The following is a 23036-nucleotide window of genomic DNA, read 5'->3' as shown; positions in this document are numbered from 1 at the left end:
GAAGAGACATAAAGAAGAAAATAACGATCACCTGGATGACTTTAAAGCCGCAGAACATGCTTGGCAGAAACACAAGCAGCTCAATGAATCTATTATTGTAGCACTTTTTCAGGGTCAGTTCAAATCCACAGTACAGTGCCTCACCTGTCACAAAAAGTCTAGGACATTTGAGGCCTTCATGTATTTGTCTCTACCCTTAGCTTCTACAAGTAAATGTACATTACAGGTAAGCTTGAGAGAAAATGATTTGTTGAATAAATGCTGTTTATATGCATACAAACATATACTTTATTCAGCAATTTCTGCTCTTCACCCCTATAAACATTTTGTGGGTAAAACTTAAACACAGACATAATTAAAACAAAATTTGTGTATTAGAAAAATCTAAAGATGTTTTAAAAGTTTTCCTTTTTAAAAGATATTTTCCTATTAAATATTCTTTCAGAATTGGTGTTTTTTAAAGTTTGCACTTTGAAGAAGTTTGAAAATTGTATATGGATTTTTTTTATGTTAGTCACCATACAGTACATCATTAGTTCTTGACATAGTGTTCCATGATTCATTGTTTGCATATAACACCCAGTGCTCCATGCAATCCGTGCCCTCCTTAATACCCAGCACCGGGCTAGCGCATCCCCACACCTGCCTCCCCTCCAAAACCCTGAGTTTGTTTTTAATTTAGGTTTACTTTTATAAGAATTTGCTCTGCCTGGGGATCAATATGCCTGTTTTCCTCACAACAGTATGATTTAGCTAGCTTGTTGATCTTTGTGTTCGCTTCCTCGAGAATGTCCTTTCTTCCAGCAAGACTGTGTGGGGCACCAGGCAGAGCGCAGACACGCCGGACTGCCTCCCTCCACCGCAGGCAGCGCTCGCCATGCACTGCGCTCCTCTTGTTGCGGGCTCTCTCCTCTGGGTTCCCCACCAGGTCATAAACTTTATGAGGGCACGGTTTTCTTCTCTTTAACTGTTATAGCCTGATGCCTGGCAGAATAACTTGAGTAGATGCCCAGTGATACTGTGAAGCAACGAATTAATAACTACTACTTGTTTTTGCCTCCAGGATTGCCTTAGATTATTTTCCAAAGAAGAGAAGCTCACAGATAACAATCGGTTTTACTGCAGTCATTGCAGAACTCGACGGGATTCTTTAAAAAAGATAGAAATCTGGAAGTTGCCACCAGTGCTTTTAGTGCATCTGAAACGGTAAAGGAAACAAATTTTTCTACAATATTAAATGAAAGAATTCTAAGTCCTTCCATTTTAAGTCGTTGTGTTGTACTGCCTGCTAAGGATGCATTTCAAAGGAAGATTATCTCGTTAGGGAAATAGGGCAGAAAGAGGAGACTAGCTCCTTCTCTCAGTGTTTGCAAAAACGCTTTCATGTAATTTCATCTTTAAAAAAATGAAATTATTGCATTTCAAATACAGAATTTTACATCTTTATAAAACATCAAATAAAAATGTATTTATATAGAACACAAATGATTAGCCAATAAAATTTATCAAACAGTAAACTAAAAAAAGATTTAATCCTGTGCTGAAAATGAAATATAGAATGTTTTAGAGATTCATTTATTTCAGAGAGAGCGAGTGCTTACATGCGGAGGGGAAGTCTGAGAAGTTTGAGTCTCACACAGACTCCATGCTGAGCACGGAGCCCAACGCGGGGCGCAGCCTCCCCACCCTGAGACCACAACCTGAGCTGAAACGAAGAGTCAGGCACTTCACCGACTGTGCCACCCAGGCGCCCTGGAAATACAGGATGTTTTTAAAATGTAGTCTTGAAGAGGTTAAGGATGCCATTGTTGGGTGCAGACATTTTTGTCCAGATTTTTCCAGCCTGTGAAAAAGATCTGACTCTATAGTAGAAGGAATAATAGTTGTAAAACATGTCCCAGGTCTTTTGTTTTTTTTTTGTTTTTTTTTTTTTTTTTTTTTTTTTTTTTTTTTTTTGGTCTCATATATAATCTATCCATGGAGTGATAAACTTTTTTAAAAAAAAAAAGTTTCATCTTTTTATTGAGAGCTGTTATTTTTGTTTCAAAGAAAGCATTTCTGTTTTAATTATTTGTTTCATTTTGTATTATTGGAGATTCTTTTGCAGTTACAGTAATTTCAACATTGATGTGTTCAAATTCCTCATGTAAATTTTCTAACAATCTTGTTACATCAGTTTTTCTCTTGAGGATTGTGGAGGTATAAACATTCTCTAAATGATTACACATTTGTTCTTTTAAAATTTTTAATGCTGCATAGTCTTTGTAGAATATCTAAAAATATAAATGGTTCAGAATTCAGTTTTTGAAAATTAATTCTGAAATAATATTACACCAACCAACATTCCAGTGTTTTGGTGTTTAAAGGAGCAGAGGATGTCAGGACAGTGGAATGCCATTGCAGTTTTCCCCTGCTATGCAAAAACAGTATTCCTGTGAAATCTTTGTAAGCCAAAATGGTAAAAAGCAAAGAAGCGATTACCATTAATTTATATGGAAAATCTTTGAACATTTCCAGACCCCAAAAATAACCTTCTCTTGGGCTTTTCTGATACCTTAGGACACATCTTGCTAACAGATGCACAAAATTAAGATAAAACACAGCTGCCGCCAGACCCTTCAAAGCTGTGGCAGCTCGATGCGGAGTCGTCCAGGCCGCGCGCTGCTGGTGCCGCTCTCACTGCTCAGCAGGCTGCCTGCTGCCTCGGCCAGCTTACTACAGAGCACAGGCCACTCAGTGCTGTTTCCACTTTTTACCTTTTTTCTGAAAGGCAGAAATCCTCTTCAGATTTCTTTTGGTTAGCAAAAACAGGTACTACTATTTAAGTCTTCCATAAAACAAAGCAGTGTCATGCCAACTTTTGAAAAGCGGGGGATACCTGTGTGGTCTGTGTGTTTGCAGGTCCCAGCTCCAGTGTCCCGGCAGTACGGTCGTAAGTGTAGAGCAGCTCTCCTCAGTCTTCACAGGTCCTTCCACGACTGAAATTCTGCGTGAAACGGTTTACGGTCCTGGCTAAAAATCTAGAATGTTAAGGAATGAATTAGAGTCCTTCTGATATTTTTGGTCTGTTGGTATAATTGCTATCATGTTTTGCTCTGCAGTTTTTCCTATGATGGCAGGTGGAAACAAAAATTACAGAGCTCTGTGGACTTCCCATTAGAAAATCTTGACTTGTCACAATATGTTATTGGTCCAAAGAACAATTTGAAGAAATATAATTTGTTTTCTGTTTCAGTAAGTATCTTGTTGAACTAAATATTTTCATATTTGCTTAGAAAAAGTTTCAAGTGGTTCCTTCATAGGAAAGTAACAAAGCTTTGAATTATTTAAAATATGTTGATAATTTCAGTTTGAACGGATTTTCAATCTCGTTTGGCACAGAATCACTACGGTGGGCTGGATGGAGGCCACTACACTGCCTATTGTAAAAATGCAGCAAGACAGCGGTGGTTTAAATTCGATGATCATGAAGTTTCTGATATCTCTGTTTCTTCTGTGAAGTCTTCGGCAGCTTATATCCTCTTTTATACTTCATTGGGACCACGAGCAACTGACGTAGCCACATAAGGAGAAGTAGGTTATAAGCTAGTTATCTTTTAAGAGGCTGAGCAACACAACTCTTGACATACTTGCAAAGATACTGGATACCTATAGCTGGCCCTTTAGAGGAATTCTAGGACAGTGGGAGCTGTGTTACTATCACCATATATTTTAGGTCAGTGCTATTATCGAAAAACTGACCAATAATATTTAACAAGTATCGCAGTAAGCACTCCTTACAGGTACCATTTATTTCAAAACCTTTATAGTTTGCTCCAAAGTTAAAGTAACTAACTAGCTAAGCATTATCATTCTATAGCATTCTATTCTAAAAACCATTATATCCTTTATTTTCCTTTTCACTGTTATGGCCTTTTCACATTTCTAAATCCCAGCTTGATCTATGAATACTCTAGAATGATGTAAAGCAGATAGGAATGTATGTGTATATATTTATTGCACACTTGCACATCAAATCAGTGTACATATTATACTATGTGGTCCTTTTGTGAAGCCTAGAACTCAGAGGATTGTTCATTTTTCTTTTGGCCTATTCTGAGTAACTGCAGTGCTTTCTTAGGGAAATGACAGGGCAAAGCTATTTTTTTGTTGGCTTTGGGCTGTATTTGTGCACTAAATCTTTATTCTAAAAAAATAAATGGAAACTTTTCTTTAATTTTTTAAAATGAGAATTTTCATTTTCACCTACATTAAAATCTTAATGAGAAAAATAATTTAAAACCCTGTAAGTGTTCTGTCTTTAATTTTATATTAGCAAACCATTTTATATACATAGCTACACTTTATCCTGCTATATTGATTTAAGATTTAGTTCACTTACCCTGTTGCATTAGAACCCGATTTTACTCTGCCTTCAACTTGATCCAAAAATGCATAGAGCACTTAGGATTCTCCGAGTTGGGAGTCAGAATTTAAACAAAGGGATAGGAGTCAAGCATGACTGCAAAGTGAGCTGCATTAAGAACCACATCTTTACAAAATGATGTAGTCAAAGAGATAAGTAAATAAAAATTCTCCATATAAAAATAAGATTGTAGAAAGCGCTTCTGAAAGATGTCACCATTGGTGGACTGTCAGGTAGAGGATGAAAGGATGGGTTCTTTCATGTTCTGCAGTTGGTCTAAGAGACTTATTAGAGTTCTTGGCTAAATTGTCTGATCAATTAAGTATTTTCAAATCATATTCTCAAGGTCACAGAGCCACTTGAACAAAACTTACTTTTGTTGAGCTCCATGAAGTATCTCTGGAAAATAATTTGTTGGATATATATAATTGATATTCTATGATTAAAAAATTCACCTTAATAAACATTCAATTTTGAAGCCTGAAATTGATACATAATTTGCAGTGCTTTGAAGGCCCCCATCGATCAGCATTTCATCGTTTGCATGCTGCCTTTTTCAGTAGGCCCGGACCTATCTTCTTTGGTAGAGTCTTATTGTATAAAGGGGTACATAACATACCAGAAAGACTTAAAAATGTCAGCGATGCAAATAAGTTGCAAGATTTTAATGACAGAGCAAAACTTAAGTACCAGTTTGATTGCTTGTTTTGTAGTTTTCAGGAAATACCATTTTTCCTAGCTCTTGCATTTTTTTATAGGTATAGAAAAGGGCTGGCAGCTGTAGAACAGGAGATAGGCTGTAGCAGTTTGAACTGAAGTATCTGGTATCTCACTGACTCGTGTGTCATCAAAGCTATACCAGGCCTGGGTCACTGAGTTCTTGCAAAAAGCAGTGTAGTGGCCACCATCCAGGTCACCGAAGTGGTTCTAGGGGAAGAAGGCATGTCAGACTTAGTATTCACATGCAAATAACTATTGGAGCAAGAAAGGTAGGGCCCAGAATATTTTTCAAAATTGTCCCTTACACTAAGTTAAAAGGAAATGGTAATATTGTTAAATACAACATATGGCCTAACTGCTATATTAGTTTTCATTCATTGAACTGTTTCTATATTGGGCCCATTGACCATTTAAAGAGTCTGAATGAAACAGGATAGTGGTCGGCGGCATCGAATATTTATCATTGGATATTGAGCACCTACTATATTACACAGACTATGAAACATTAAAGGACACTGTAAAATAAGAAGAGAGTCCTCTTTCCAAAATGAGCTTAGTTTAGTTTGGAAGATAGGCTAAGGAGAGACATGAAAAAAAGACGTTTAATGTTGGGACAAGACGTTTAAACAACTACATGTTGCTACAACACAGTTTGAGGAGCTTGGGCACAACAACCCCCTCAGTCACGCAGCATCCAAAGAAGAACCTGTTCCGTTCTCTTTTTCCCTTGAATGTTTGGAACAGACACTGGAGAACGCCACTCCTCACAAGGTGGTATGGTGTAGAGCAGGGGTCAACAAACCAGTTGCCCATGGGGCAGATGCACCTGTTTTTGCGTGGCCTGTAAGTTAAAAATGCATTTCATATTTTGTATGGTTGAAAAAAATTATTTTGTGACATGTGAAAATTACATAAAACTCAAATTGCAGTAAATAAAGTGTTATGGGAACACAGCCATGCTCATTCATCTTCTGTTTCTCAGTGGCTGCTTTCACACTACAGCAAAGCTGAGTAGTTGCAAGAGAGACCGTGTGGCCCATGAAGCCTAAAATATTTACTATCGGGCCTTTTACAGAGTAAGTTTGCTGACCCCTGGTATAGAGGGAAGAAGATGGAATTTTTTTTTTTTTTTAAGGTTTTATTTGTCAGAGAGAGCACAAGCAGGGGAGCAGCAGAGGGAGGGAGAAGCAGGCTCCCCACTGAGCAAGGAGCCTGACGCAGGACTCAATCCCAGGACCCCAAGATCACGACCTGAATCGAAGGCAGACACTTAACCGACTGAGCCACCCAGGCGTCCCAGAAGATGGATTTTTATAGCCAATTCCGACTGTGAATTCAGCTCTAATACTACACAATGACCTTAGGGAAATTATTTAAACTTTCTGAGCTTTAATTTCCCCATCTATGAAAATGGGGTAATAAGATATGTCTTGTACAGCAGTTATCAGATATTTTTGATATTACAGAACTAGCACATAGGAGGTACTTACTAAACGTTCCCTTAGACCTTCACTTCCCTACCTCTCACGTTACGTCTTACAGAAATATCCCAGAGCTGACACTTTTAAAGGTCCAAGCTCTAGTCCTGGTTCTTGCCCTGTGACCTTAAGCTGACATGCTTTAGCTTCCTTATTGATGAAATGGTGCCCATGATAGTGTGATAGAACTTGAGAAAAAAACATCTGGTGGGTATGTAGAGTCCAGAAGATGAAATATTGTTCCAAACGGATCAGACTGATCACAGCTGGATGATTGTTCAGTTTTGATAACAATGCAAAAAAAATTTTTTTTTTACATAATAGAAGGTAAAACATCTTTCTAGACTTAAATTTCTAGCAGTTATGGCAGACAATTAGCGTGAAAGCCTTAGTTACACAACTGTAAGGAAAGTTGGATAAACTTGGTAAATACCCTTTGAAATACATGGCTGATGTTAAAAGATTTTATAGTGCGTAATCCCCAGAGGCCAAAAACCGGAAATAAGAGAGTAGCCAGATACGTGGTTGAGGCCATGACCATCAGGCATAAAGACAGTTCCTGGTCTCTGGAACCAGGTGCCTGGATTTCAAAGGTTACACAAGCACGGGAGGTCAAGTCTTAGGTTTCCGCAAGGTGGGTGTTGGATGGAGATCCACACACAGACAGGATTCTTAGAGACTCGCCCTCAGTGAAGGATAAGCTAGTACTTGTCTTACCTTATGCTCTGGTGCAGAGAAGAAGTCATTCCTGGAATTTGTTACCACAGACCTGTCTTACTTGAGATTCAAAATTACACTACCTATATGGTCTCAGAAGCCTGTGAATTTATTTTGGGGGTTATTTTGAGAATTATTTGGGCGGCACTTGGCCAAAGGAAAGAATTACATTCTGTTTCCGGATAGGTGTGCCTTAATTCAGGCTGTACAGGATACGAACATATAAAACCGCAGTGGTGTTCAGCTCGCAGTTCAGAATTAGAGAACACACGTGGAAAGAACCCCCCCATGAGTAAGAGTCAGAAGCAACAAATGGCACGATTAACTCCCCCTCCTGAGGACTTTAGATAATAGATTTACCAAATAGGGACTACAAAAAAAGCATGTTTAAAGTGACGGGGACGCCTGGGTGGCTCTGTCAGTCTGCCTTTAGCTCCGGTCATGATCCCGGCATCCTAGGATCGAACCCTGCTCCTAGGGGTTGGGCTCCCTGCTCAGCAGGGACTCTGCTTCTCCCTCTCCCTCTGCCTGCAGCTGCCCCAGCTTATGCTCGCTGTCAAATAAAATCTTTTAAAAAATAAAAAAAGTGATAGACATTTAAGAGAAGGAAGCTAACAAAAAACGAAAGAGAACTTCCAGAAATGAAAAATAGTTTAAAATTCAGTATAAAAAAATTGGTGTAGAAATTAAATAGTACGTGGAATTGGAGAGACAATGAATAAACTATACAAATGAAACTAAGGAAATTACCCTGAATGCAGTAGTGATGAAAAATTGAGTAAGAAGAGTCAGTGTATGCCTCGTAGAAGTTCTAAAAGAGGAGAGTGTGTTATAGGAGCAAGACCATATTAAAAGTGATAATGCCTGGAAACCTCATAAAAGTCACGATTCTTCCAATTTGGGAAATACAATGAACCACGGGTAAATAAAGATAATACTGCAGAACAACGAAAGCGAAGAGAAAAATCTTCAACGCAGCCAGAAAGAAAAGATAATCCACATTCCTGCAGACACTTTACAGGCCAGAAGGGATTGTCCTGGTATCTTCCAAGTGCAGAAAGGAAAAAACCTGCAACGAAGAATACTCCACCCAGCAAGGCTGTCACTCAGAATTGAAAGGGACGTGGAGTGCTCGCTTGGGCAGGACATACACTAACGACGGAGCACGAGAGAGAAGTCTAGCTGGGCCTCTGCCCAAGGAGGACACGCAAATTCACGAGAGACACCGGTGAAAGGAGTTCATCCCCGCTAACGCTACCTTACAAGCAAGGTTAGAGACTTCGTTTAAGTGGAAAAGAAAAGGCCATAAACTAGAAGAAAATTATGAAAGGGAAAATTTTCACAGGTAAAAACGCAAACACACAAGAAAGGTAGATCAATTGCTTATTAAGCTAGTAAAGATTAAAACACAAAAGTAGTATAAATTATATCTACACAAATTAAGGAAGATAAAAAAGATGTAAAACAGGACATCGATATACATAAAACTTGGAGGGGCAAGTAAAATGTGCTTTTAGAATGTGCTCAAACTTAACCATCAAAACTTAATACAGACTGCTATATACATCGGATGTCATATAGGACCCCCCTGGTAACCACAAACCCAAACTACGATACACAAAAAACAAAGGTGTCCAAGCATGACACTGAATAAAGTCAGCAGAGAGCTAGAGAAGGAATAGAGAGGAACTACAAAACAATCAGAAAGCAATTAACAAAATGGCAGTAAGTACATACCTATCAACACTTAGGTCAAATGTAAATGCGCGACACGATCCCATCAGAAAACACGGCAGGACTACTGAACCGATGGAGAGTAAGCCCCCTCTAGATGCCTAACAAGAGTTTCACCTCAGACTTCTGAAGACACAGAGTGAGGCGCCGGGCTGGCTCAGTGCGTAGAGCGTGTGACTCTTGACCCCAGGGTTGTAGGTTTGAGGCGCCATGTTGGGTGCAGAGATTACTAAAAAATAAAATCTTTAAACAAAAAAAAAAAAGTCGCTTAAAGTGAAGGGATGGAAAAAGATATTTCATGTAAATGAAAACAAAAATGTCTGGGGTGGCAATCCTTCTATTAGACAAAATAGACTTTGAAACAAATACAGTAAGAGACAAGGAAGGGCTTGACATAATAAATTCATCCAACAAGAGGACATAACAATGGTCAGTGTCTGTGTACCCAGTAGAAGAGCAACTAGACACGTAGAGCAAACGTTAAAGGGAGTCGGAGAAGGTGGCGGATTGGGAGGATCCGGAGCTCACCTGACCACAGACGCAACGAGGCAACAGCTGCATCCGTACAGCGAACTCTGAAAATGACCTGAGGATGGGAAAAACAGACCCTGTACAGTTAGTCTAAAGAGAAGGCCACATCAAGAAGCGTAGGAGGTATGGAGACGACCAAACCCCTGGCAGGACTACCCACAAACAGGAGGGACACCGCAAGCACAGATGGGGCGAGGATCGGACCCCCACCAGGCACCCCGGCACTGAGGACCTGCCCCGGGAAGAGGAGTTCCTAACATCTGGCTTCGAAAACCAGTGGGGATTCACTTCGGGAGCTTCAAAAAAATCAGTAGGACTTCATGCTGGGAGAGCCAGACGGACTAGGAAACTGAGTCCTTGCCCTTAAAGAGCCAGCATAAAACATAATTCAGCCAGGGGAGATGTGGTCCAAGATGGTGATGGAGGAAGCCCCTGAATTCACTCTCTCCACAGTACACACCAAATCACACCTATTTATAGAGCAACTCCTCCTGAGGACCTGGGGGCCAACTGAACAGCCTCTGCGCAGCGGAAGGACAGCAAGAGAAATGGAGACCCAGTAATGAAGGGTCTGTGGGGAGGGAGAGCACCGAGGGACCAGGAACAGATTCCTCTGTCCTCGCACACAGAAAAAAACCCAGCGGTTTAAGAGAGCCCCCCCCCCCCCAGTTAGCGCTCATGATAGCTCTAGCATTTATGCCAGGGTGACACAGGCGCAAGCACGCTGGAACACTCCAGGCCCAATGCACTTCAGCTTCGGGCAGCTTAGCAGGGCACCTGTGACGCAGACCACTCTGAAACCTGCCAATGGACATCTACTTCAGATGCAGCCGTCCTGGCGGGGGTGCCCCCCAGGAACCCCGGCTCATGTCTGCCTCAGTTCCAGCCACCCTGCCAGGGCCCTTACAGCACCGGCCACCCCACACTGGCCTCAGCTCCAGTCACTCGGCCAAGGCACACCCTGTACGGGACACTCCGGGAAACGCTAGCTTGAACCTCACTCAGTGGCAGCTGTCCCACCAGTGGGAAGAGCCCTAGGACAACCCACCTTGCAACCACTTCTGCTTCAGAGCTGTCCTGCCAGGACACACTGTGTGGAGGCCCTGGGGACCACACGCTGGCCTGTGCCCAGTTTAGCTTTAGCTGGCCTCCCAGGGCACCTTCTGAGCAGAGTGCCCCAAGACCTCTCGGCCTATACCCCACCTCAGCTCCAGCAGAGACTCCTGAAACACCCTAGGCTTACACTCCAGCATCGGCTACCCTGCCAAGGACCCTCTGTGTGCAGAGCCCTGCCCCCCCCCCCAGCTTGCACCCACTTTAGTTTCACCTATCTTGCCAGGGCAGCCCTGCAGAGCAAGGCCAGGGACCTCCCATCCCTCACAACACCTCAGCTCCAGCTGCCCTGCCAGGGCACCCCCTGCAGACTGCCCCAGGACACCCCAGCTGATAGCTATTTCAGCTTCAGCTGTCCTGCCAGGGTCCCGTCGCACATAGAACCCCAGGACACCATGACCTGCCTCCGCTTCAGTTTTGGCTAGCCTGGCAGGGGGCCCGCTGCATGAGAGCCACAGCATCCCTGTCTCGCACCCAGTCAGCTTCAGCTGTCCTGCCAGGGCACCTGCTGTGCAGAAGCCCCAGGACACCCTGGATAACACCCCACCTTAACTTTAGCTACCCTGCCAAGGTGCCTGCTGTGCACTGGGCCTCAGCGTACCCTGGCTTGCACCTGCTCTAGCCTCCGCTGCCGTCAGGGCACCCACTGTGTGGAGAAACCAGGGACCGAACAGTCTGCACTCACTTCAGCTTTAGCTGTCCTGCCAGGGCTCCCACTAGATGGAGCGCCCCAGAACCCTCAGCCCACACCATCCACAGCTCCAACCAGCCAGCATGAGTCACCAAGCACACAAAGTCTGCATAAGGGATGACAAACACAAGACCATTCCTTCAAGATTAGGAAAGGGAGCCATTCCACCTAATGCATACAAACAAACACGCAAGAGGATGGGAGACAGAGGAATACGCTCCGAAAGAAAGAACAAGACAAACCCACAGAAAAAGAACTAAATGAAATGGAGGTAAGCAATGTGAAGAAAGAACCGAAAATAACGGTCGTAAAGATGCTCACTGGGCTGGAGGGAAGAGTGGAAGAACTTAGGGAGACCTTCGATAAAGAGAAAATATGAAGAACACAATAACGGAAATGAAAAATACACTAGAGGGAATCAACAGATTAGCAGATGGAGAACACATCAACAATCCTGAAGACACGGTAATGGAAAGCACCCAGGCCAAACAGCAGAACGACAAAAGAATCTTTAAAATGAGGATACGTGAAGGGACCTCTCGGAAAACATCAAGTGAACGTTTGCATTATAGGGATCCCAGAACAAGAAGAAGAAAAAGGGGCAGAAAACTTATTTGAGGAGGGGCGCCTGGCTGGCTCAGTTGGTAGAGCAGCAACTCTTGATCTCAGGGTTGTGGGTTCAAGACCCATTTTGGGTGTAGAGATTTCTTTTCTCTTTTTTAAGATCTTATTTTTAGGAAAAGAAAACTTATTTGGAGAAATAATAGCTGAAAACTTGCCTAAAGAAGGAAATAGACGTCCTCCTTCAAAAACACAAATTTTAAAGAAAGAAAGTCAAACATGGTACTTCTGAACTCATCACAATAAAATAAAGCAAGAGAAGAAAGGACCAGAACAAATCTACAACAACAACCAGAGAACAACAAAATGGCACTACATATGCCTATCCTTAATTAAATGGAAATGACCTAATGCTCCAACCAAAACTCGTAAGGTGGTGAAATTGATTAAAAAACAGCAACAACACAAACCACTGTTATGCTGCATGTAAGAGACACCTCACAGCTCATGACACATATAGACTGAAAGTGGAGGGTTGGAAAAACATTTACCAAGCAAATGGAAGTGAAAAGAAAAAAGCCAAGTAGCAATACTTATCTCAGCTAAAATAGACTTTAAAACAGAGAAGAGACAAAGAAGGGCATTACATAACAATGAGGGGATCAATCCAATAAGAGGACGTAACAATTGCAAAGTCTATGCACCCAACTTTGAAGTACCTAAATATATAAAGAAAATATTAACAAACTTAAACAGATAAATTGATAATAACACAATGGTAGTAGAGAGCCTTAAAACCCCACTTACGTCAATGGATAAATCATCCAGGAAGAAAAATCAATAAGGAAACCATGTCTTTGAATGAAACATTAGACTACGCGGACATAAAGATACATATATAGGAACACTCCACAGAAAACAACAGAATGCACGTTCAAGTACGTACAGAAAATTCGCCAGATTAGATTATATGATAGGCCACAAAAAGTGGCAGTAAATTTAGGAAGACTGAAAACATACCATGCATATTTTCAGACCACAGTAGTATGAAAATAGAAATCAATCACAAGAAAAAAAATGGAAAAAAAACACAAAACACAGGGAGGCTAGTAAACATGATACTAAACAGCCAATAGGTCAGTGAAGCAAGCAAAGAAGTTATTAAAAAAAAAAGTGAACACACAAATGGTCCAAAATCTTTGGGATACAGCAAAAGCAGTTCTAAGAGGGAAGTTTATAGTAATACAGGCCTGCCTCAAGGAAAAAGGAAAACCTCAAATAACCCAACCTTACACCTAAAGGAACTAGAAAAATAACAACAAATGAAGCCCCAGGTTAGTTAGAAAGAAGAAAATAATAAAGAGTAGAGCAAAATTCCAAAAAATAGAAGAGGAAGGAAGGTTTCCAAATTTATTCTTTGAAGCCAGGATCGTCCTGACACCAAAACCAAAGACACCACAAAAATACTACAGGCCAATATCCCAGATAAACAGATGCAAAAATCCTCCACAGAAAGAGCGCCTGGGCGGCTCAGTTGGTTAAGGGTTAAGTGGTTAAGGGTTAAGGGTTAAGCATCTGCCTTCGGCTGGTGTCATGATCCTGGGGGCCTGGGATAGGGCCCCACTGTTGGTCGAGTGGGGCTCCCTGCTCAGTGGGGATCCTGTTTCTCCCTGTCCCTCTGCCCTTCCCCCGACCTCCCCTCCATAACACTTGTGCTTGCTTGCTCTCTCTCATGCATTCTCTCTCTCTCAAATAAAATCTTTTTTAAATGATAGAGATTAGCGTGGCCCCTGCGTCAGAATGACATTCCAATTTGTGCCATTTTGTATATTGAAAAAAAAAAAAAAAAACAACCATTCACCACAATCAAGTGGAATTTATTCTGGAGATGCAAGGATGGCTTAGTATTTACAAATCACTAAACATGATAGACCACATCAACAAAAGAAAGCATAGAAATCATATGATCACCTCCACAGATGCAGAAAAAGCATTTGGCAAAGTACGACATTCATTCATTTTAAAAAGTCTCAGTAAAGTGGGTTTAGAAGCAACATAGTTCAACATAATAAAGGCTGTATGACAAGTCCATAGCTAACATCATGTACAATGCTGAAAAACAGAAATTGTCCTCTAAAAATCAGGAGCAAGATAGGATGCCCCCTCTCACTTTCATTCAACATAATACTGGAAGTCCCTGCTGCAGCAAGCAGACAACAAGAAAAAAAGAGGCATCCTTTTTTTTTTGTTTGTTTTTTATTATATTATGTTAGTCACCATACAGTACATCCCCGGTTTCCGATGTAAGGCTCGATGATTCATTAGTTGCGTATAACACCCAGTGCACCATGCAATACGTGCCCTCCTTACTGCCCATCACCAGTCTATCCCATTCCCCCACCCCCTCCCCTCTGAGGCCCTCAGTTTGCTTCTCCCGGCTCCCTGCTCTGCTGAGAGCCTGCTTCTTCCTCTCCCACTCCCCCTGCCTGTGTTCCCTCTCTCGTTGGCTGTCAAATAAATAAAATCTTAAAAAAAAAAAAAAAAAAAAAAAAGAGGCATCCTTATTGGTAAAGAAGGTCAACTGTCAACTATTTGCAGCTGACATGATACTCTACATAGACGATCCCAACTCCACCAAAAAACTACTAGAAAAAATGAATTCAGTAAAGTTGCAGGATACAAAATTAATACCCAGAGGGCTGGGAAGATGGTGGAGTAAAAGGACCCTAAGTTTGCCTCAACCCACAGATAACACCCCTATCAGCCTAAATCACCCAGAAAACACCCCAAAGCCCGCTAGCACAACTCGAGTCAGGAAGGAGGCCACAGCGAGGAAGGTGGGAACGGTGAAGACGCCGTCTGGGAGCGGAGGCGCCGAGAAGGGCGCAAGACAGACTTTCACCCCCCGGAGCCCATCGATGGGGAGGACGAATCTCTGTAATGTTTGCCTTGGATGGTGAGAGGGGCTGAATTTCATGAGTTCTTAACCTCCGCGGGCTTAGCCTGGAATTTTAAAACGCATCGGGCTTGGCCCTGGGAGAGACTGGAGGGCGTCAGGAAGCAGCGGCCCTGCCTTAAGGAGACGGAGGGACAGACAGCCTGCGCAGACACCGCGTAGAACCAGCAGTTTGAAAAGCGCCTGCGGCAGTCAGGAGGGGGAGGGGGCTGCTCATCTGGGAGTGTGGCCCGGAGAGGCGGGGATGGCGGGGAGACCCACGCTGCAGGAAGAGAGGAGCCGGCAGGCGCCGTTTCTCTGCCCACGCCGCCACAAACCACTGGCCACATGCGGCACGGAGCGCAGCCCCGACACTCCCACCTGCTGTGCGTGCACCAAGCCCCGCGCCCCCGCCCCGCGTGCGCGCATCTGCCCTTCCCGGCCCGCTCACGTGCGTCCTGGCACTGCGGGCCCACCCCCAGAAGACCAGTGCAAACCTGTTACCACCGCGTCTCCTGAATTGCCTGTCTCCCGGGACATCGCTTCCAGCGGCGGTCGGGGCAGGTCTCCTTTTGCAAGCGGACCACCCCACACCGCAGGGCCCTCAACAGGCAAAGACAGCCTCTGCCGACAACTGGACTGCAGGAAAACGAGGCCATGAGTCAACAGCAGGTGCACACAGCATACATACGAGACACCCGCGGAAGCTCCAGGTCCTGGGGGCCAGGGGACACGGCGCTGCAGGACCTCTTCCTCCTAGAACTATTACCATCAAGAGCAAGAGAAGTAGCTGAGCTTCCTAACACAGAAATAGAGAGACAAAATGAAGAGACAGAGAAACATCTCCCAAATGAAAGACCAAGACCAAACCAGAGAAAGAGACCAAAGTGAAATAGATAGAAGTAATATGCCTGACAGAGAATTTAAAGCACTCATCACAAACATGCTCACTGGACTTGAGAGTGGAGGGCATCAGTGAGACCCTTAACACAGAGATCAAAACAAAGAAGGATATCCGGGCGCCTGGGTGGCACAGCGGTTAAGCGTCTGCCTTCGGCTCAGGGCGTGATCCCGGCGTTATGGGATCGAGCCCCACATCAGGCTGCTCCGCTATGAGCCTGCTTCTTCCTCTCCCACTCCCCCTGCTTGTGTTCCCTCTCTCGCTGGCTGTCTCTATCTCTGTCAAATAAATAAATAAAATCTTTAAAAAAAAAAAAAAAAAGAAGGATATCAGCTAGTTCTTTGTTTTTACTCAAAAAGCATATACCTTTTTATAGTTCGTGACTTCTGTGAGCAAAACTTTTTTGTATGTGTGTATATCCCTTTAATCATTGCAACATGGTAGGGTTGGGATTCCTTACTTCCTCATTTTCTTATAGGTTTTAAATTTCCAACCTGTTAAGTGAATTTGTAGACCAAATCCCAAAGGAACTTTTTTTGTGGTTGGTTCTTGCAAAATGTGTTTGGTAAACAAACTCAAAGTGAATTCCTAGAGTGTTTTAGTATTTATCAAATAACTGACCATTTCCTATAGGAAGGTAAGAAAATTTCGGCTTTGTTTTATTACAGTTTATACAAAGTTCTGTGACAGGGCATCTTCTTTGCTTCCAGGTCACTGGACATTCAGAGCCTGGCACAACTGTCAGCTTTATTCTGACATAATTCTGAGACTAAGGGGCAAGGATCACATCTAATGACATGTGTTCCTCTGCTCTGTTATATACTGTTATCAATGATTAAACTGATCTTAACAAAATTCCGAGCGGTGGAACCTTGAAATGCATGTGCAAGGTTTATGATAAAATGACTTGGTTAGCATTTTAGTAACACTTCAAAGTGTTTTTGTTTATTTTCTAGACTAAATGTAGGGTTGGTATGAAGTAAAAACATCTAATGGTTAATTTCCCATTTGTGTTTTATGTTCTTGAATACCTTTTTTGGGTTACTTAAGGAGATTTAAAAATCATTATTTTTGGTCAGAAAAATAATAAACATATCTTATAAATATTTTTAAAAACACCAGAGATGAACACAATAAATGAAATTAAAAATATACATGATGGCATAAGTAGCAGGCTAGATGAAGCAGAGGAAATAATTAACGACCTGGAAGGCAGAGTAATGGAAAGTAATCAAGCTGAGGAAAGGAGAGGAAAGAAAATTATTTAAATGAGAATAGTCTTGGGGAACTCGGCAACTCTATCAAGTATAATAACATCCATGTTATAGGGATCTCAGGAGAAAGAGAGATATAAGGGGGCAGAAAATTTATTTGAAGAATAGCTGAAAACTTCCTTAACCTGGGGAAGGACACAAATATCTAGATCCAGGAAGCAAAGAGATTCCCACTAAAATTCAACACAAGGAAGTCCACACCAAGACACGAGGTAATTAAAGTGGCAAAAAGTAGTGATAAAAAGGTTTTTTAAAGAAGAAAATGTGGACAGTTACATACAAGTGGAACCCCAGAAGGCTGTATTTTTCAGCAGGAACTTTGAATAGATCATGCCACTCCCTTCTGGCCTACAAAGTACAGAAAAGGAAAATCTACAGCCAAGAATACTCCATCCAGCAAGGCTATCATTCAGAAGAGAAGGAGAGAGAAATAGTTTCTCAGACAAAAAACTGAAGGAATTTAGGACCACTAAACCAGCCCTACAAGAAATATTAAAAGGGACACTTTGAGTGAAAAGAAAGACCATCAGTGAGAGTATGAAAAGTAAAAAACACAAAAGCAGTAAAAATAAGTATTTCTGTAAATCAGTTAAGGGACTTATAAAAGGATGCAAAATACGACACCATATACCTAAAACATGGGGGACAGAGAAGTAAAGAATGGGGTTAAACTTAAGTGACCATCAACTTAATATAGACTGCTATTTGCAGAAGACGTTATATACAAAGGTAGCCATAAATCAAAAACAATGATGTATATGCAAAGAATAAAGAGAAAGGAATTCAAATATATCAAAGAAAGCCAACAGAACATGAAAGAGAGCAAGAAAGGATCAGAATATCAATAGAAACAACCATAAACCAAGTAACAAAATAGCAACAAATACATAGCTATCACTAATTACTTTGAATATAAATGGACTGAATGCTCCAGTCAAAAGACATAAGATGGCAGCATGAATTAAAACAAAACCAAAAAAGAAACAAACAAAAAAACTAGACCCATCTATATGCTGCCTATAAGAGACTCATTTCAGACCAAAAGAGACATGCAGATTGAAAGTGAGGGGATGCAGAAACATTTATCATGCAAACGGATGCCAAGAGGAATCTAGGGTAGCAGTACTTACATCAGACAAAATAGACTTTAAAACAAAGACTGTAACAGGAGATAACACTATATAATAATAAAGGGGATGATCCGGAAGAATTAACATAGTTAAAATGTCCATGCTACCCAGAGCAATCTACACTTTCAATGCTATCCCGATCAAAATACCGAGAACGTTTTTCAAAGAACTGGAACAAACAGTCCTTAAATTTGTATGGAACCAGAAAAGACCCCGAATCTCCAAGGAACTGTTGAAAAGGAAAAACAAAGCTGGGGGCATCACAATGCCGGATTTCGAGCTGTACTACAAAGCTGTGATCACAAAGACAGCATGGTACTGGCACAAAAACAGACACATAGACCAATGGAACAGAATAGAGAGCCCAGAAATGGACCCTCAGCTCTTTGGGCAACTAATATTTGATAAAGCAGGAAAAAACATCCGGTGGGAAAAAGACAGTCTCTTCAATAAATGGTGCTGGGAAAATTGGACAGCTACATGCAAAAGAATGAAACTTGACCACTATCTCACACCATACACAAAAATAAACTCCAAATGGATGAAAGACCTCGATGTGAGACAGGAATCCATCAAAATTCTAGAGGAGAACATGGGCAGCAACCTCTACGACATCGGCCAAAGCAACCTTTTTCATGACACATCCCCAAAGGCAAGTGAAACAAAAGATAAAATGAACTTATGGAACTTCATCAAGATAAAAAGCTTCTGCACAGCCAAGGAAACAGTCAAAAAAACTAAGAGGCAGCCCACGGAATGGGAGAATATATTTGCAAATGACACTACAGATAAAGGACTGGTATCCAAGATCTACAAAGAACTTCTCAAACTCAATACACGTGAAACAAATAAACAAATCAAAAAAATGGGCAGAAGATATGAACAGACACTTTTCCAATGAAGACATACAAATGGCTAAAAGACACATGAAAAATGTTCAAAATCATTAGCCATCAAGGAAATTCAAATCAAAACCACACTGAGATACCACCTTACGCCAGTTAGAATGGCAAAATAGACAAGGCAAGAAACAACAATTGTTGGAGAGGATGTGAGAAAGGGGATCCTCCTCTATTGTTGGTGGGAATGCAAGTTGGTACAGCCACTCTGGAAAACCGTGGGAGGTCCCTTAAAAGTTAAAAATTGAGCTACCCTATGATCCAGCTCATTGCACTACTGGTTTACCCCAAAGATACAGACGAGGAAGAGAAGGGCCATATGCACCCCAATGTTCATAGCAGCAATGTCACAATAGCTAAATCCGTGGAAGGAAAGAGATGCCCTGCAACAGATGACTAGATTAAGAAGTTGTGGTCCATATATACAATGGAATATTACTCAGCAATCAGAAAGAATGAGTTCTCAACATTTGCTACAACATGGACGGCACCGGAGGAGATAATGCTTAGTGAAATAAGTCAAGCAGAGAAAGACAACTATCATATGATTTCTCTCATCTATGGAACATAAGAACTAGAATGATCAGTAGGGGAAGAAAGGGATAAAGAAAGGGGGTAATCAGAAGGGGGAAAGAAAACATGAGAGACTATGGACTATGAGAAACAAACTGAGGGCTACAGAGGGGAGGGGGTGGGGGAATGGGACAGACTGGTGATGGGTAGTAAGGAGGGCACATATTGCATGGTGCACTGGGTGTTATACACAACTAATGAATCATCGAGCCTTACATCGAAAACCGGGGATGTACTGTATGGTGACTAACATAATATAATAAAAAATCATTATTAAAAAAATAATAAATAAAATAAAGGGGATGATCCAACAAGAGGCTATAACAATTGTACATATTTACGCACCCAACACAGAAGTACCCAAATACATAAAACAGTAACAAAATAAAGGAAATAAGTGATAATAATATAATAGTAGGAGAGTTTAACACCCCTCTTACATCAATGGACACATTATCTAAACAGAAAATCAACAAGAAAACAATGGCTTTGAATGACGACACAATGAACCAGATGGATTCACCAGATATATTCAAACATTCAATCCTCAAACATCAGACTACGCATTCTTTTCAAGTGCACAAGGAACATTCTCCGGAATAGATCACATGTTAGGCCACAAAACAAGTCTTGACAAATTCAAGAAGATCAAAGCATACCATGCATCATTTCTGACCACAATGCTATGAAACTAGAAATCAACAAATACATGGAGGAAAGAACACAAATGGAAAGAACACAAATACATGGAGGTTAAATAACATGCTACTAAACAATGAGAGGGTCAACCAAGAAGTCAAAGAAGAAATAAAAAAATCACATGGAAACAAATGAAAATGAAAACACAATGGTCCAAAATCTTTGGGATGCAGCAAAAGCAGTTCTAAGAGGGAAGTTTATAGCAATACAGGCCTACCTCAAAAAGCAAGAAAAAGCTCAGAAACCTAACCTTATGCCTCAAGAGCTAGAAAAAGAAGAACAAACACAACCCCAGAACAGCAGAAAGAATAAAGATTAGAGCAGAAATAAATGATAAACTAAAAAAATGATAGGACAGATCAATGAAACCAGGAGCTGATTCTTTGAAAAGATAACAAAATTGATAAACCTCTAGCAAGACTCATTAAAAAAAAAAAATAGAATCCAAATAAAGAAAATTACTAAGAGGAGAAATACCACAGAAATACAAACAATTGTAACAGAATATTATGAAAAGGTATACACCAACAAACTGGACAGCATAGAAGAAATGGCTAACTATATAGAAACATGTAACCTACCAAAACTAAAGCAAGAAGAAATAGAAAATTTGAACAGATCAATCACCAGCAATGAAATTGAAGCAGTAACCAAAAAGCTCCCCGAAAAACAGAAGTCCAAGACCAGATGGCTTCACAGGTGAATTCTACCAAACATGTAAAGAAGAGCTAATGCCATTCTTCTCAAACTATTCCAAAAAATTCAAGAAGGAAAATTTCAAAATTCATTCAATGAGGCCAGTATCACCCTGATACCAAAATCAGATTAAAAAAAAAAAAACCTCAAAAAAAGAACTACAGGCCAATATCTCTCAGGAATATAGATCCAAAAATCCTCAACAAAATATAAGCAAACCAAATTAAACAGCGTATTTAAAAAATCATATACCAGTAACAAGTGGGATTTAATACTAGGATGCCAGGGTGGTTCAATATTTGCAGATCAGTGTGATACATTTCATCAATAAGAGAAAGGATAAAAACTTTATGATCATTCCAACAGATATAGAAAAAGCATTTGACAAAGTACCTTATTCACTCATGATAAAACACTCTGCAAAGTAGGCCTAATGGGAAAAATCATCTCAACATAATAAAGGCCATAAATGAAAACCCAGAGCCAACACCATACTCAATGGTGATAACCTGAGAGCTTTCGCCTAAAGTCAGGAACAAGACAAGAATGTCCACTCTCACCACTTTTATTCAACATACTACTGGAAGTCCGAGCCACAGAAATTAGACAACATAAAGAAATAAAGTTCATCCAAATTAGTAAGGAAGAAGTAAAACTATTTGCAGATGACATGTAGAAAACCCTAAAGACTCCACACAAAAAAAAAACAAAAAAAAAAAACAACTACTACAACGGCTAAATGATTTCAGTAAAATTGCAGGATATAAGTCAATGTACAGAAATCTGTTGCATTCCTATACACCAATAATGAGGCAGAATAAAGTGAAATTAAGAAAACAATTCCATTTACAATTGCACCAGAGCTATAAAATATCTAGGAATAAACTTAACCAAAGAGGTGAAAGACCTGTACTCTGAAAACTATGAAACATGGATGAAAGATGGATTGGAAGAACAAATATTGTTAAAGTATCTATGCTACCTAGAGCAATCTATACACTCAATGCAGTCCCTATCAAAATACCATCAACTTTTTTCACAGAGCTGGAAGAAATAATTCTAAATTTGTATGGAACCAGAAAAGACCCCGATTAGCCAGAGGAATGTTGAAAAAGAAAACCAAAGCCGGTGGTATCACAATTCTGGACTTCAAGCTCTATTACAAAGCTGTGATCACAAAGACAGCATGGTACTGGCACAAAAACAGACACATAGATCAATGGAACAGAATAGGGAACCCAGAAAGGGACCCTCAACTCTATGGTCAACCAGTCTTTGACAAAACAGGAAAGAATATCCAATGGAAAGAAGACAGTCTCTTCAATAAATGGTGTTGGGAAACTTGGACAACCACCTGCAGAAGAATGAAACTGGACGATTTCCTTACACCATACACAAAAATAGACTCAAAATGGATGAAAGACCTAAATGTGAGACAGGAATCCATCAAAATCCTAGAGAAGAACACAGGCAGCAACCTCTGTGACACTGGCCACAGCGTCTTCTTGCTGGACACATCTCCAAAGGCAAGGAAACAAAGGTAAAAATGAACTATTGGGACTTCATCAAGATAAAAAGCTTTTGCACAGCAAAGGAAACAGTCAACAAAAACAAAAGACAACACACAGAATGGGAGAAGATATTTGCAAATGTCTTATCAGATAAAGGGCTAGTATCCAAAGTCTATGAAGAACTTATCAAACTCAACACCCAAAGAATAATCCAATCAAGAAATGGGCGGAAGACACAAACAGACATTTCTCCAAAGAAGACATACAAATGACCAAGAGACACATGAAAAAGTGCTCAACATCACTCGGCATCAGGGAAATACAAATTGAAACCACAATGAGATACCACCTCACACCAGTCAGAACGGCTAACATTAACAAGTCAGGAAACGACAGATGTTGGTGAGTGATGAGGGAACAGAAGGCAAGTTGAGAACAAAGCAGAAACTGACACCCCGCACCCCCCCC

The 23036-nt window shown here is 41.0% G+C and overlaps 2 protein-coding genes across 3 annotated transcripts in view; one reads left to right on the top strand and one right to left on the bottom strand.

The window, feature by feature from the left end:
* The window catches only part of USP8 (ubiquitin specific peptidase 8), a 74965-nt gene extending 70749 nt beyond the window's left edge, over nucleotides 1-4216 (top strand). Inside the window, exons 17-20 of one of the 2 annotated variants that reach the window (XM_040620645.1) lie at nucleotides 1-226; nucleotides 1064-1206; nucleotides 3102-3234; nucleotides 3382-4216. The exon at nucleotides 1-226 is cut by the window's left edge and continues 14 nt beyond it. In XM_040620645.1, the coding sequence (XP_040476579.1) occupies nucleotides 1-226; nucleotides 1064-1206; nucleotides 3102-3234; nucleotides 3382-3567 (688 nt within the window). In that variant the 3' untranslated portion in view covers nucleotides 3568-4216. The remainder of the gene's footprint in view (nucleotides 227-1063; nucleotides 1207-3101; nucleotides 3235-3381) is intronic. The other variant, XM_040620644.1, reaches the window with a different exon arrangement.
* A 196-nt stretch (nucleotides 4217-4412) lies between these two features.
* The window catches only part of USP50 (ubiquitin specific peptidase 50), a 46157-nt gene continuing 27533 nt past the window's right edge, over nucleotides 4413-23036 (bottom strand). Inside the window, exon 7 of the mRNA XM_008705958.2 lies at nucleotides 4413-5332. Within this exon, the coding sequence (XP_008704180.1) occupies nucleotides 5141-5332 (192 nt within the window). The 3' untranslated portion in view covers nucleotides 4413-5140. The remainder of the gene's footprint in view (nucleotides 5333-23036) is intronic.

The sequence above is a fragment of the Ursus maritimus genome, unplaced genomic scaffold, assembly GCF_017311325.1.
Source record: "Ursus maritimus isolate PB19 unplaced genomic scaffold, ASM1731132v1 scaffold_35, whole genome shotgun sequence".
Lineage (NCBI taxonomy): Eukaryota > Metazoa > Chordata > Mammalia > Carnivora > Ursidae > Ursus > Ursus maritimus.
This window is presented reverse-complemented; position numbering and strand designations above follow the sequence as displayed.